Below are 15,551 nucleotides of genomic sequence, written 5' to 3'. Positions count from 1 at the left end.
TAAGGAAGTGATATATTTGAGAAAAATTAAAGTGAATTACCGTTTCTAACATCTTTTGAATGTATAGAAAGCTTTTCTTAATCTTTTATACAACCTACGCGTGTTGTATAATATATATATATATATAAAGGTAGCCAGAGAAGAAACTCGAGGGTCCTTGAACTTGGAAGATATTCCTGACAGGTGGGGATCGTTCGAACGAATAGACTTTGTGCTCACACTGTTCAATCGTCCTTCACCATCGCAGGACGTCTTTGATTATATTTAAAATATAAAGAAGACTTGAATTTTTCAAATCAAATAGCGAAAAAAATAAATAATTAAACTATATTTATAAATAATCATAAAAATATGAGGTTATTCAGCGTTCTAGTTTTATTGTTTGCCATTGTCATTAGTCAAGGTCATCCTCTATCAAAATCCGAAGCACACAACGATGTAGCGTTACCAGTAAGTTTTATATCAAAAAATAACTAACTGTCATTTATTCCTCATCATCATAATAATATAATAATTCATCATCATTTTTATATCTAATTTTCATTTAATTTTTTATTACGATGACAATAATGTAACGTTTTTGCTTAAAAGTCCAGTTCCTTGGAACCAGAGAAAATTCCTTCAGTCGAAAAGGAAAAGCCAATTTCGAATAATAAACCATCAGAATCTGTAGAAGAATCAAATGTTGAACTAAAACCTGAAACACCAGCAGGTTTGGATTTAAAGCCACAATCAGAGGTTGACGTATCGCCTACCCCTGCTGCTGCTATTCCAGATATACAAAAACCTGCTAACATTGATTTGGAAAGAAAAACTAATGAATATGATCAAAGACAAAATGGAACGGAAAATTATCGAATTCAAGTGGATGGTTTAGTTTTTGTCATTGCACCAGTGGAGGCACTTCTTTTGGCAGGTGGTGCAGCAGCAGCAGCCGGCTCTGATGATTCTGATCTATTAGGTGGAAAGCCAAATATAACAGCTCTTCTTAATCCCACTGGTTTAAAGGCAATTAATAATCAACATTCTGAATCTCACAATCAACAATTATCACCTCTTTATTATTCAGCGCCAAAACCATCTGATGGGTCAGTATATTATTCATCACTCGTTTATTAAAATTTGCCATTTTTACAATTATGAATATAAAAATTAATTACTATACTCCGTTTGATTAAAATTACACCTAGAGAAATGTTTTATTTGAACCAAATACAATATATATTTGATTTAAATAAATGTTTATTTGTCTCAGAGCCTTACTAGCCCATTTATTTGGCGTAAATAAAATTTTTTATATAAATCAAAGAAAAATTTATTTGAATCAAATAAATATTTATTAGGCTCTGAGACAAATATATCATTTCTTTGGGTGTATCTCTTACAGATAAAGTAATAAAAAAAAAGATTACAGTAAAGCTAAAAGAATTAAAAACAATTCTTTGTGATTACAAGTCACTTTTAGTCTTGATTTGAAACTTTCTTTTTTTACTGATACAAACACAGAAAATTAAAAGGCATTAAAATAAGCTGCAACGCTTATTATTTTAATCCATTTTGGTATTAAAATAAGCAAAATTAGTTTAAAAGTTTTCTTTTCCAAATGAAAAAAACATCATATTGAATTACAAAATTTCGTTGAGATGTTATAAATACTTTATCTAAAAACAAAAACAAAATTGTGTTTAACACTTTTGATCCAAGATGGCGGCGGTAGAGGGCATATCGAATTTTGATAATATGAATGATATCTATTCTACTGAACCGATTTTGAAGAACTAAATTAAAAACTAAAATATTTTTATATGATTATCATATAAAAATCATTAATTAAAATTTTCATTTTGAAAAATATTTTATTAGATATAATTATTTTTTAGATGAATTTTTAATTAACTGAATTTTTAGGTACCGAATTTTTATTTGGCCAAAATTTTACTTTACAGACTTTTTCTTTAACAAAAATTTTTACTTAAAAAACATTTAATTTAACCAAATTTTAATTCAGTATAATTCTCATTTAAGGGTCAGTTGGGGTAAATAGAAACAGATTTGCTAAGTTTTTTCTTTCAAATCGCAATACTTTCGGTTTTTTTGTGCATGGAGTTATTATTTAACTTCCGTGGAACAATTTTATGGGGTTGTAGAAAATAAATGTATCATTAAATCGCAAAAATCCAGTTGTACAGTTTCAAGAAAAAAAAATTTTTTTTTGAATCAAAATTTGTCACATAATAATTATTTAATTTTTTTGCTTTTATTTATTTAAAGCTAGTGAGAATAATTACAATTTTTATACATTTTTTTTTTTCAAATAATAGCTCATGTTGATTTTTTAATAGATTCTCTACAATTCTATTTGTTTTTATTAAATAATATTTAATTTAAAAAATATTAAAAACAAAAATGTTATTTTTTTAATAACTTTTAAACAAAATATATTGTTAATAAAATTCAACAAACAGAATTGTAGATAAAATTTTTAAAAAATTTGTTATTGTTATTGAAAAAGATGTATGAAAATTATAATTGTTTATACTAATTTTAAACAAAAAATTAAATAATTATTTATTTTTATTTAATATTAGGTATTATTATTATTATTTATAACAAATTTTGGCTCACAATTTTTTCAATGTACAACTGAATCTTTCAAAATTTGATAAAAATAAATTTTATTTTAACTACAGGTAGTTTTATTTATAGTTAAAACAACTTTTTAATTTGAGGTTATGTCAGTAAGTTAATTATAGTTAAACCTCCTTCAGGTCATATGATTTTGTGAAAAATAAAAAAAATAATAAAATTTTTATAATAATAATAATAATAATAATAATTTTTAATTATAAATTTTTTTCTTCAAAAATAGTAAACTGGAAAAAAATTTATTTGATTCACATAATCAGTTACTTGACTATTATCAAATAAATATTTATTTTGTATTAAATAATTATTATTTATGTGATGCAAGTAAATATTTTAATAATAGTAACCATTTTTGAGTACTCCACAAAATTTTAGCTCAAATCTATCAAGTATTTTGCGAAAAAAACCTGCAGAGAAATAACAACAATCACACATGACCTCAAAGGTGCAGTCCCATGACAGCGCGAATGCAGAATGCAAAGTTGAAAATCATGAGAGTGAAAAGGATAGCGATATCTTTCAATCTCTTTTGCACTCATGGTTTTCAGCTTTGCATTCTGTATTCTCGCCGTCTACTGGAGCACTGACACACTCAAGCAACGTCTGTGTATGCTCCGCCATCTTTGTTTTCATTTTCGTTTAAAAATTAAACTTTTTAAACTTCATTTTTTAATAATTTAAAGCAAAATTATGTATTTTTCGGAGAACAGCCAAATTTCTTGTACCCAAATCTGAAAATTTTAGACAAAAATCTTTTCTCGTTTTAGAGTAAGATGTATACTACCAAAACACATTTTCCCATACTAGATCACGTGGGAGGTTTCCTAAAGATTTATTTGAAATGTTTGGAATATTTAATTGCAAAGTTTACAAACAAACATTTATTTAATCGGGACATTTAAATCTTTACACAATTTTCACTAAACTTTGCAATTAAATATTCCAAACATTTCAAATAAATCTTTAGGAAAGTTTCGGTGCTGTGAGCCCACACAGTACATTATATTTCCTAAATATTTCTGAAATATTTCATTGAAATTTTGAAATATTCCAAAGCAAAGTCCTTGAAATATTGCTGAAATTAGAGAAATGTCCGCCTATAAGAAATATTGCCGTGTAATTTTGCTGAAATATTTCATTAAAATATTATAGAAAAATTCCAACTTAAATGATGCGCACTGGTCGATCTCAGTTTCTATGTCCTGTACAGCTGCGCAGTAGTTTTTAATTTTCTAGGATACTAAGGTGTTGAACATGTTAGAAAATAACGATTGATTTCATATTTTAAAAAAAGTTTCTAACTTTCTTTGAAATATTTCCTGAATATTGCAGAGTCTTCATGTGTTATATTGCAGGAGTCTTAAAGTGTAATATTTCAGCAAAATTGCACGGCAATATTTCTTATAGGCGGACATTTTCCTGTTTTCATCAACATTTCATAAACCTTGCATTGAAATATTTCAAATCTTTCAATGAAATATTCATGAAATGTTTAGGACATAAAATGTGCTGTGTGTGGGGGGGGGGTAACTTAGAAAATATAATATAAATTTCTCTCTACAATATAGTAAAACGAATTTCCTCTCAATTTTAAAAAATATTTTGTTTTCAAACCACAAAATGTATATACACATGTTATTTAAAACAGGTTATATTCTTTACTGCACGGAAAAAAATCACGAGCACAATATTAAATAAAAAATATTTTGTATACTTACATTAAAAAAATAACCACTTTCTGTTGAAGTTATACTACTTCAAAATATTCAAAAGAAAATTTCCCTTTTTCTCACTATTTATAAAAACAATGATACACACAGACACTATAAATACATATACAAGAGATACTACATCACTGTACTGACTGTATTTGCAGGTTGATTGTCATTGTCCCCCAGCTCGCCATTTGTCGTAATTCTCGTCAACTACAGCACCCTACTCTAGTAAAAATTTAGTGATTTTATTGTTAAAATTAAAAGTTACTTAATTTTTACTAGAGCAGGGTGCGATAGTTAACGAGAATTATGCCCAATTGACGAGTAGGAACAATGGAAACTAACCTGCAGTTGACGCCATAACTGTGACGTCAACTTGCGCATGCGCGCAAATACAGGTTATCTGTAAATCCCCTTAAAAAGTACAGAAAAATATTCATCATCCGAGAATATTATTTTTATTCTGAGAATATTATATACTAAATGTGAAAAAAAAGATACTAGCATATTGCCATCCTCTTAAAATAAGAGTAAAATAGTATTAATTAAATTATTATTCAATAATTATATATTTTTTGGCAGATAACTTTAAATTAAAATAAGGGGAAGGGGATAAACAAAATAATTTTTTTTTTCTCTTTCAGACCAGTTTCGGTAAAATTGATTAATTTGATTGCACCATTGTTGGAACAGAGAAGGCATTTCGTAAGATAATTTCCTGAATTTTACAAGAACTCATTTTTTAAATTAAGTCAACGATATATAATTATGTCATATTAAGGGTATGTGAGAAAAGGACGTTTTTTTGTAGTCTTGAAACTTTCTCTGAAATAAAAAATGATTTCGTGTTAAAATTTTCGAGAAATGTTAAGAGAAAGGGTATAAAGAATATCGCTGTTCTACTCATTTACTATAACTTGACGCAAAAATAATAAAAATAAAGCAATAAACACTAATGTATTTCTCTTAGTACATTCAGCGGTCACTAATTCGAATTGGCGCTACTTACTGGGCCACTAATGGCGCACTCACACCTTTTTTGGCTGCCTGCCTGCCTGCAGGTTACCATGGCAACGCACGAGTGTGAGTGAGACAGAAAATTTGAATATTCAAATTTTTAAATTTTCTGTCGCACTCAGGGCGCACTCACACCTTTTGGCTGTCTGCAGGTTACCATGGCAACGCATGAGAGTGAGTGCGACAGAAAATTTAAAAATTTGAATATTCAAATTTTCTGTCTCACTCACACTCGTGCGTTGCCATGGTAACCTGCAGGCAGGCAGGCAGCCAAAAAAGGTGTGAGTGCGCCATTACTCTCATGCGTTGCCATGGTAACCTGCAGGCAGCCAAAAAGGTGTGAGAGCGCCTTAATACACTCAAGCGACGTCTGTATACCCGACGCCATGTTTGATTTCATTTTCATTTAAAAATATAACTTTTTAAGCTTTTTTATTTTTGAAAATAATTTATTTATTGTTTTTGGGAGAACAGCGATATGCATTATACCATTTTTTATCATTCCTGAAAATTTTAAACAAAAATCTTTTCTCATTTTAGAGTGAAATTGGTTCTTATAAAACACATTTTCCCATACAAGGTCACATTGGACTCTCTTACATGCCGTTAAATCAACGCATTCATCGAGCACATTATAACATGTATAATTGTAATAAAAAAAATATCATTCTCATAAAAATTTTCTCAATTTTTATTTACTTTCAATGAAAAAAAAATTCAATGTTAATTATTTTTCCCCTTCCTTATATTATAATTGTTTTCAAATAATTTTAAATTACAATTTAAAATTATTTATTTAAATTAATAAATACATATTAATTAAAAAGGATACGAAAAAAAAATAATTTAATTTTTTATGGAAAAGTTTATTTGTTTCTTTAAAGTTACAGTTTTCTATACCAGCTTCTTTGGCAAATCATCATGTATAAAAAAAAATTATTAAGTCTATGATTTTTTTAATAGGCTACAAAATTTTTTGCAAATTAATTTTACTTCAATTTTGTAGTTTTGAGTATTTTTTTCAATTATATTTGTGAATAATATATAATATAATTATACTGATGGTCATTTTACACTCTTTCACGTCAATAATAATAAAAAAAAAAATATTAAAATAACTAATTTTTCAATGAACTTAAAAGAAAGAGTTGAGTCATCATCAAAAATTGAACTTAAAATCAAAAGTCGAGTCATCAGTTAATATAAATTAAAAAATAAAAATTGAGTCATCAAGTTTCTCTCGAAAGTCTGTTTTTTTTTGTTTCTTTTCCTTAATTAAGGGGAAATTATCTCACACATACACACGCAAAGAGAATAAGAGTTTGAAAATAATTCAAGAATCTCTCAAACAAAATGATTAGCATGAAAAATCACAGCAAACTGTTTTTCTTTTTTGCTAACACACACGAGTTTTTCTTACATTAAAATGCATAATTGAGCATTAAAAAAAAAAAGAATCAGAATAGAGATCTAATTAAATATGTTTAGGCTAAAAAGTGTAAATTCCTTCGGCTATTGTACACACGCATCAAAATAATATATATATATATAACGTAAATCAAATTGTTTTTTCTTCCTATCAAAAATTTTTTTTTTTTTTCATTTTTCATGACAAAGCTTAACATTTCACATTAGAATCTCTTTATAAGTTTGCAACAATTCGTCAAAATTCGATTCGATGCATTCTTTTTTTTTCTTTCTTTCTTTCTTTCTTTCTTTTTAAAGAATAATAACATAAAAATACAGTCTTGAAAATAATGACTTAAAAAACATATTCTCAAAATAAAACTATTTAATTATAATATCAGAATGCGATTTAATCACGGATGAAAGGAAAATTCTAAAACGATTTCTTTCATTAACTAATTTTGATATTTCTTTTTGTTTTGCATTGGAAGACCCACAATAATAATAATAATAATAATAGTAATTTATTAACGTTACTTTTTCAAAAAATTCATCTAAATTTAAAAAAATAATTGAATCGATTAAAATTAAAAATTTATCAAAAATTTGCTTATTAAATCTATAGAAAAAACGGCAAATTAAAAAAAAAAACTCAATTGTGAGTGTTATTGGAAAAAAATACTGATTCGAAAAATAGAATAAAAAGGCAACAGCATCAAATAAGTCGCGATTTGCTACAATATTGACTTTGTCAACAATATCGCATTTTCTATATGTACAGATAAATTTGATTTTTAACATTTTAAACTTTCAGATCGAAAAATTTTTTCACATTTTTCGTATTAAGCGTTTTTTTAAAGTTTTTTCTTTTTGACAATTACATATAGGACAATCGCAACCTGGCGATATGTATCTTTTTAAAAAAAAGAATCATGTCAATCGTCTTAACGACTTTTTTTTTATTTCATTTTTGTTGATTCTTTTGGATTTGAACTGCGTCGATTCTAAAAAGTATTTTTTTTTTTTTAATAATTACAAAGAATTGGACGTGGCAGAATTTTATTAGGAACATGTTCTGGAAGAATGAAGGCCTGATTCGTTGGCGTTGTGATCTCCATTAATTTGTTCTCGATCCACCTCAGCATCTTCCGCCAATAATTCCTCTTTTTTCACCGTCTTTAAGTAATTATTTCAAATTTAACACAAATTATAAGTGAAATATTATTAATAATAATAAATATATATTAGTATTAAAAATTAATTATTTCAATAATCATATTATTTGATAATACTTAATTCTTTTAAATCTTCATTGATATTTTGTCCAAATTAATAATAAATTATAATTTCTTTAAAATATTTGCAATTTTTTAGAACAGGAAAGATATATCAAAAAACATCTTTAACGTCAAATTCTTACAAATTAAATACAATTTTCGAATATTAAATCCAATGGATCAATAACAATAAATATGTTTTTTTTATATATCTTTCCTGTTCTAAAAAATTGTCAAAATTTTAATAATTGAACGAATTTTCTTCTTTGTTTTGTATTTGTAATTTTTAATGAAAATCTTTAAATGCCTTATTTACCTCCTTTATCAAATGACGACAATTTTCTACTATGCTTTTTCTCTCAACTACATTATCATAAGATCCATCTGACTCACGCAAGCTTTCTAATGTCCTCTGCATCTCTTTCAATTCCTCTGCAGACATTTCCAGTCTAGCCTCCAGTGTAGTTCTAATTAAACAAAAGTTTAAAAAAAAATATTTTTTTTTTGAAATGTAAAAATGATTATTTTTATCATTGAAATATATTTAAATACATTTAAGAAACTTAAAAATTGCTTTAATCGCAAAAAATTGATATTTATGTAATTAATTAATAAAAACTATTTTATTATAATATTATTAAATATTCATTGTTAATTATTACTATTAAATATTAAAAAAAAATTAATTAATTTCAATAAAACTTCAATAAGAATAAGACAAATTTTTATTATTGAATTCAGTAAAATAGATATTTAAAAAAAATTATTGAATTTCTTTTTTTCTAATTTAAATACAAATTATTCGACAATTTTTAGACAAAGTTAAAAAAAAAAACTAATTTTTAAAAATGGAACCAATTTAAAAAAAAAATAAATAAAGAAACATTAAAAATAGTAATTAAATGCACTTACTTTTCGTCTCTGAGTTCACGAATACATGTATCATTGTCAAGTTGAATGATTCGCAAAACTTTTAAAAGTTTAGTAACAAGATTATCAACATCAATGACTTGATCAACAAGACTAATTGCTGGACAATAATTTAATGACGTTGGACCGTCTAGAATATCTGACTCACTCACAGACTCATAATTGTCTTCTTCTTCATCTTCCACCTACAAAGAAACAAAACAAAAAAAAAAAAAAAAGAAATACAATTAATAATAATTACTTTTTATTCTTGACATCAGTGTCCGACAAACTATTTTTTTCTACATAATTCAATTGCAATCTCAGAGCAAAATTAAAAATTTTTTTTTTTTTAATCAAATTGTTATTTAACTTGAAAATTTAAATTTGGAAGAACTTTTTATCCGTAAAATAATTATTTTTATTTATACTAACCTTTCGTCTATTTAAAATAGCGTGTGAAAGATTTGTCAAACTAGTGCTTTCAACTTTGAGTCTTGTTTTGCGAAAATTATCTTCATCTGTTTCAGGAACACTTAGAGCTCTTCTCAATGAATCACAGCTCGATATCATATTGTGCGAATATGTATCAGGTAATGGAACATCCTCCAAAACACTTTCCATCATAAGACATGGTTCCGTTTCAAAATCAAGTAGCTCGGACGAAGATTCTGTACTCAGTTCTTAAGAAAGTTAGAAATACAATATTAAAATTGGTTTAAAATTATGTGATTTAATTTTTTTTTTTACTAATATGAAAATGTTTTCTTTTAAAAAAATTTAGTATGAAGAAAATAAATTCTCTTAGAAAAATAACGCAATTTTTTCTTAATATAAAAAAACTTTAAAAGTGAAGAAAAAAAATTTTCTTTAACTCAATTTTTCTATTTATCGTCAATTGGGGTAATTATACTATTCCAAGGGCTATTATACCCATCGACAGTTTTTAATGAATAAAATTTTTATTTTAAAATATTCAAATATGCCGCTTGGTGTAAATATTGTTTGATAGTTGAACTATAAAGGGCCTTAAATGTAAACTACTTACTTTTTTGTAAGAAAGCAGAAAAAAAATTCGTAAAGTCGTGAAAGTGAGATCAACTATTTTCTAAGTTTGCAAAATTCTATCTGGATCTTCTGTTTGTCCATTTTTTTAAATTAATTATTTTTCGAAAATTTGTTTTGTATTCTCGACAATTTACAGAAAATATTTAATACAAATAAATTAAAAAAAATTTTCAGTTAATTTTATAAATTTTTTGTCTTCCAACTTAAAGAAAATTTTAAGAACATAACAAAATAGTAAAAAATAATTTTTTTAAATTCTGAATTTTAAGTAAAAAAAAAAAATATCGTTTTTGTAGGTTGACGGTAATGTAAAAAAAATGTTGAAAAATTACCTTTTTGAATTTGTTTGGCAGTTGTCGTTTTTTTGTCACTTTTCCCCATGAAGGGATGTGTCGCTGCATTTCTAATTGCGCCAATAACAGCGGAAACAAAGGATCCTCTTTTTGGACTGGGTGTACAATCCTTAATACTGTGCCTCGAACTTACTGGACTCGAGTCAACACTACTGTTACTTTGACTATAAGCCTCGTTATGGAAAATTTCGTCCTGTAAAAATATTTATAAAATAGAAATTTATATAAAAAAGAAATTTATAAAACAGAAATTTATAAAATAGAAATGTTTTCTTAAAGTGGAAAAATCTCTAAAATATCATTTAAATTTGAGGAAAAATGAAAAAATTACCTCAAGATCCTTTTCTAAAATGTTGTATGACATAATTAATTGATCTACTAATCCTTCCAATCGATTTCCGAGACCAGATAGTGCAACCGAAGCTCCAGAAACAGCTGCTCCTTGTGCAAGAGAAAATTCTCTGCCTCTTCTTTCAATTGCATTTAATCTCACACTCAAAGATAAATTCTCTTGTCTACAATACAAGAAGCAATATAAATTTTAGTAATAATTTTGTTTCAATATAAATTTCTCTACGAATTATTTATTAATAATTAATAAATAAATATTGTACAAAATTTCATTATTCGATAAATATTTTCAATTATTACCTTCTTTGTTCACTGATGCGCACCAAATGTTTACATTCTTCGGTTTGTCTTTCAAGTTCAGATCTTTGAAGTGCCACGAGGTCTTCCTTTGTTTTTAACTGTAAATATAATTAAATATTATAGGAGACAATTGGAAAAATTCATTTTTTTAAACAATTTTTCTCTTTCGTGTAAACGTTTTTTTAAGGTCTATAAATTATTTTCACTTCTTTTTTTAAAAATTACAATAACAAAATATTTGAAAATTAAATTTTTTTGTTTGAAATAACAATACTCACCTCCATTTCAGAATCCTTAAGTGCCTCTGCTAAAGCAGATTTTTCTTCCTGTAGAAAATCCTGCATTTCCGTTGATTCTGCTTCAAATTCCTGTTGTTGTTGAAGTAGATTTTTCTGAGCAGCTAAACTTTTTTCCAAGTCCTAGAAAAAAGAAATAATATTTTAATAGTCAATTTATTTTTTAATAACTCAATCATTATTATGATGTTAAAAAATATATATGTAATTTCTTACTCTATTGAGCATTCGGCAAAGGGACTGCAAGTCAGCAATTTCAATTTGCTGATTTGCAACGACTTTTCCCGACGACTGCAAATGTGTCTCCAATTCCAGAAAACTATCGCTACCTTCTGTAAAGAATGGGAATTTTCATTTTTTTTTTTTCACTTAAATTTGTAATGAACAATTTTGAAAATGATAATTAAATTATAAAATAATTACATTTTACAATGATTTAATTTTAAAGAATTAAATTTTTTTAAGTAATTGAATTTTTATTGTTAATAAATAAATAGTGTGAATTAATTCAAATTTTTTTAAATTTGTCAAATTTGAAAAAAAATGATAAATTTTTCGAAAATATTATGTTTTTATAATTTCAAAGAATATTGTAAATATAAAGCTTATTTTCAATTTACGATTTTTCAATTTAAAATTGATTGTTTTTTCATAATTCGTTTAAAAAATAATTAAGAAAAGGAAATTTAGATTTGACAAAAAAATACAGAAACAAATACTAAGAATCATGATTCAGTCCTCGGATCGACTTTAAGACACAAAAAAATGCGTTTTAGTCGATTTATATTCCAAAAAAAGTCAAAAAATTCGATTTTTTTCATTTTAACAAAATTTAATTGGTTAATGAATATTTTACTTTAAATTTAAATGTTATTAGATATTAAATTAATTTTATTAATTCCGTAATGAGAATAATTCTATAAATATATTATCAAGAAAATTTATTTCGAATATTTCAGAATCGAACTAATTGTGAGACAAATTTTCAAAATTTTATTTAAGTAGGATAAATTTCTAAAAAAAATTCTTAAAATTCCATTTTTATCATTTTTTCAAGTCTGATTTAAACAATTTATTCGAATTAATAGTTTTTAGTTTTAATGGTCAAAAAAATTTCCGGCAATACTTAATCAAGTTTTACAGATCTGATTTTTACATAATTTTTTTTTTTAAATAATAATTTTTGAAGAGTTAAAGTTGAAATTTTTAAAAATAATTGATTATCAAAAGATTTTGTTAATTTTCAGACAATAATTAAATTTTACATTTCAGAACTGAAAATAATTTATCAAATAATTTTAGATAACATTTTTTAAAAGTAATTGAATTTTCAAAGATTTACAATTTTGATTTTTGAAATTAATTCAACTTGAAGTGATTTTTAATTTAAAATTTTTTATGATTTCACTAAAAAAATTTGTTAGAAATTGCAGACAAAAATAAAATAATTTGAAAACTTTTTAAGTAAGAAATTACTTTCCGATAGATGAATATTCGAAGAATTATTTGATATAAAATGTTAATGACTAAATCTAAATATTTTTTCATTGAAATTTTCGAAGAATATTATAAAAATCATTAAAAATAATTGAATTTTGAATTATAATTGAAATTATTACATTTCAAAAAATTTTAGAAATAATTAAATTTTAGAAGCTTTTAAATTGAAATTTTTAAAAATAATTGAATTTCAAAATATTGTGTTAAATTTTAGACAATAATATTATAACAAGAGAAATTTTCAGTGATTTCTGTTGATGAAGAATTTATTCATACAAAAATTAAATTCCAAAAGTTTTTAATTGAAAAATGCTTTCAGATAATTGAATTTTCGAAGAATATTATAAAAATCATTAAAAATAATTGAAATTTTTGCAAATAATTAAATTTCAAGCGATTTTTTTAAAATTAAAAACATAATTTTTATTATTTTTAAGTATTATTTTATTATTATCAGAAAGTTATTAAATTTGTAAAATTCAAAACATTTAAAAAAAAATTTTTTTTTGTATGATAATTTAAGTTCAAAATTTTTAAATATCAATTCTAATTTTAATAAATTTTTTTAATAATTTTGATAAGCATGAATTGTTGGAAAATTTTAATTTTTAATTAAAAAAATTTATTTTCTTTGAAAAAAATATTTAAATATTTCTTTGATGCTTTTATTATTAAATTTATCGTTTAAATATTCATTAAAAAACAAAAAATTAAGAAAAATTTAGATTTAAAAAATCATGATTTTTATCAATGTATCAATGCCATTGAAACATTTTGGAAATTTTTTATCCAAATAAAAACAAAGATAATAGTGAATTAAATAATAAAAATCCATAACATACCGGGATATTCAGATTGTGGTGTACCGAGCATCGCCAATACTCTCTGAGCATTTCTATCCAATTCCTGTCGTGCAAACGCATGATCAGCCTCCTCTTCCTTTAGACGTTTTTTCACTGCTTCTAATTCTATTTTCAATTTTTTATTCTCCTCCTTTTGTTTATTATTATCATCCTCAATTCTTTTGCATTCCTCCTTTAATACTCTAATATCCTCCCACGAACCATCAGTTTGTATTTCCTGTTGAATTTTTTCACTTGCCTCTGGATTTGGTAATCTTGTAACAATACCAGCCAATACATTCTCAATATCATTTCCTGTTAATCCCGTTTGTATACTAACTTCATGATAAATTCGTGTCTTTTCAATTGACTTTGTTTTCAATGAAAAATTATTCTTCATTGATTCTTTTACACTATTACCCGTCTTCTTTTGCATAATTCGACTTAGACTAGTTTCTCTACTTCCCGATCGACTTCTTCCACCAATTTCCGGTTTTTCATTTGGCATACCAATTGATAATCTTGTTCTAGGTCTACGTGGTAGTGTTGCATAAGCCTCGAGTGTATTTCTATCTAAACTCAATGACATTCTATCGTTTCGAATATTTTTTATTTCAAGTCGTCCAGTGTAGACCGTTCTCGCCGATAATGGTGGTAATTTACGTGCTTCCTCAGAAGAAGGTGTCGTTGGTGTATTTAATCGTCCACGATTATTAGTTCCACCTCTCGTTCTGGAAATAGTTGCACCTCTTCCTCGTTGTGCCAAATCTTTATTAATTTCATTGGTGAGAACAGAAGGTAAAGAATCGGGAGTTGGTCGAGATCTTGTTTTCGGTGGTATGGAATTTGATGTTGTACGAAGGGTTGAACATCGACTGCTCGATGTTGTGCATTCTATTGAATTTTCCCTTGGAATTGATTTATCACGTGATTTACCTCTATCGCGATTAATTGACGGTGTTCTGGTAACGATATTTCTTGGCGTGACTGATCGTGTTTTTGATCGTGGTGTTGCGCATGTTGAGGTAGAATCTTTATTGTTGTTGTTATTATTATTATTAGTAGGCGAGGGTTTTGCACGAGAAATTTTTTGCGCTTGTTCGACGGTATTGGTTTTTTTTTTCGTTGAATTTGATGTCAATGATGTTCGTTTGCTGTTTATGCGATTCATTCGTGCTGATATACTTCCAGTTACCGATGAACTTTCGCTACCGCCTTCGCTTGTTCCTTCACCTCCTGCATTCAGTCTCATGTCATCGGGCAAAATAGCGCATGGATCTTCATAGACGGAACAACAACTTACTAGACTAGAATCACAAGACGCTTCATCGAGGCCTCCACAACTACTCGCATAGTCGACACTGTTACTTCTTGCCTGTGAAGCAAAGAAAAAAAAAAATTACAAATTTTTTCCTCCAATATTCATATAATATTCATACGGACATATCGAGTTTCATTATTGAAATTAAAGAACATTTGATTTATATATGAGATGAAAAAAGAGATTCACTCTTACCCTTGGAATTTCTGTAACGCAAACTTCCACTCCACTATCACTTCCATCCTTGCTGTCTTTGCTCTCTGAGTCTTTTTTCTCTTTGTCTAAAACTTGCAAAGCAACCTTCTCCTTGTTTAATTTTAATTCATTCACATCAATCACTGTTATGTTACAGTCGCTGTTTATCGTGCCTGAAAAAAAAAAATTAAATTAAATGCATTTTATAAATTTTAATTCTTATGAGTCAAAAGTTTTAAATGTTCAAATAAACGAAATTTTTTTTTTTAAACTTCTTTAAGTACGAATTTTATTAGAAAATATTGTTTTAAATATCTAAAAAGAAGTTATTATATAATAATAAAATGCTTGGTC

The 15,551-nt window shown here is 25.9% G+C and overlaps 2 protein-coding genes across 3 annotated transcripts in view; one reads left to right on the top strand and one right to left on the bottom strand.

Moving 5' to 3' along the window:
• The first annotated feature begins 213 nt into the window (after nt 1-213).
• On the top strand, nt 214-5,321 carry LOC127276694 (uncharacterized). The gene is made up of 3 exons (XM_051297307.1): nt 214-450; nt 592-1,088; nt 5,006-5,321. Exons 1-3 carry the CDS (start codon nt 352-354, stop codon nt 5,073-5,075), a joined length of 666 nt encoding a protein of 221 aa, XP_051153264.1. The 5' UTR covers nt 214-351; the 3' UTR covers nt 5,076-5,321.
• A 295-nt stretch (nt 5,322-5,616) lies between these two features.
• The window catches only part of LOC127276655 (uncharacterized), a 40,623-nt gene continuing 30,688 nt past the window's right edge, over nt 5,617-15,551 (bottom strand). Inside the window, exons 3-13 of one of the 2 annotated variants that reach the window (XM_051297254.1) lie at nt 15,198-15,370; nt 13,682-15,056; nt 11,556-11,671; nt 11,322-11,462; nt 11,044-11,141; nt 10,724-10,907; nt 10,372-10,585; nt 9,407-9,654; nt 8,975-9,177; nt 8,379-8,529; nt 5,617-7,961 (exon numbers count right to left, since the gene is read on the bottom strand). In XM_051297254.1, coding sequence (XP_051153211.1) covers nt 7,848-7,961; nt 8,379-8,529; nt 8,975-9,177; nt 9,407-9,654; nt 10,372-10,585; nt 10,724-10,907; nt 11,044-11,141; nt 11,322-11,462; nt 11,556-11,671; nt 13,682-15,056; nt 15,198-15,370 — 3,017 coding nt within the window. In that variant the 3' untranslated portion in view covers nt 5,617-7,847. The remainder of the gene's footprint in view (nt 7,962-8,378; nt 8,530-8,974; nt 9,178-9,406; nt 9,655-10,371; nt 10,586-10,723; nt 10,908-11,043; nt 11,142-11,321; nt 11,463-11,555; nt 11,672-13,681; nt 15,057-15,197; nt 15,371-15,551) is intronic. The other variant, XM_051297262.1, reaches the window with a different exon arrangement.

The sequence above is a fragment of the Leptopilina boulardi genome, unplaced genomic scaffold, assembly GCF_019393585.1.
Source record: "Leptopilina boulardi isolate dan_hultmark-lab unplaced genomic scaffold, ZJU_Lbou_2.1 LbouV2_103, whole genome shotgun sequence".
Classification (NCBI taxonomy): Eukaryota; Metazoa; Arthropoda; class Insecta; order Hymenoptera; family Figitidae; genus Leptopilina; species Leptopilina boulardi.
The sequence above is the reverse complement of the archived record's forward strand: the minus strand, read 5'-3'. Positions and strand labels throughout refer to the sequence as shown.

Coding starts and splice junctions, on each gene's coding strand:
- LOC127276694 (XM_051297307.1), top strand. CDS start 352: ATGAGGTTATTCAGCGTTCTAGTTTTATTGTTTGCCATTGTCATTAGT. Junction 451..591: donor ACAACGATGTAGCGTTACCA/GTAAGTTTTATA, acceptor TTTGCTTAAAAG/TCCAGTTCCTTGGAACCAGA. Junction 1,089..5,005: donor GCGCCAAAACCATCTGATGG/GTCAGTATATTA, acceptor TTTCTCTTTCAG/ACCAGTTTCGGTAAAATTGA.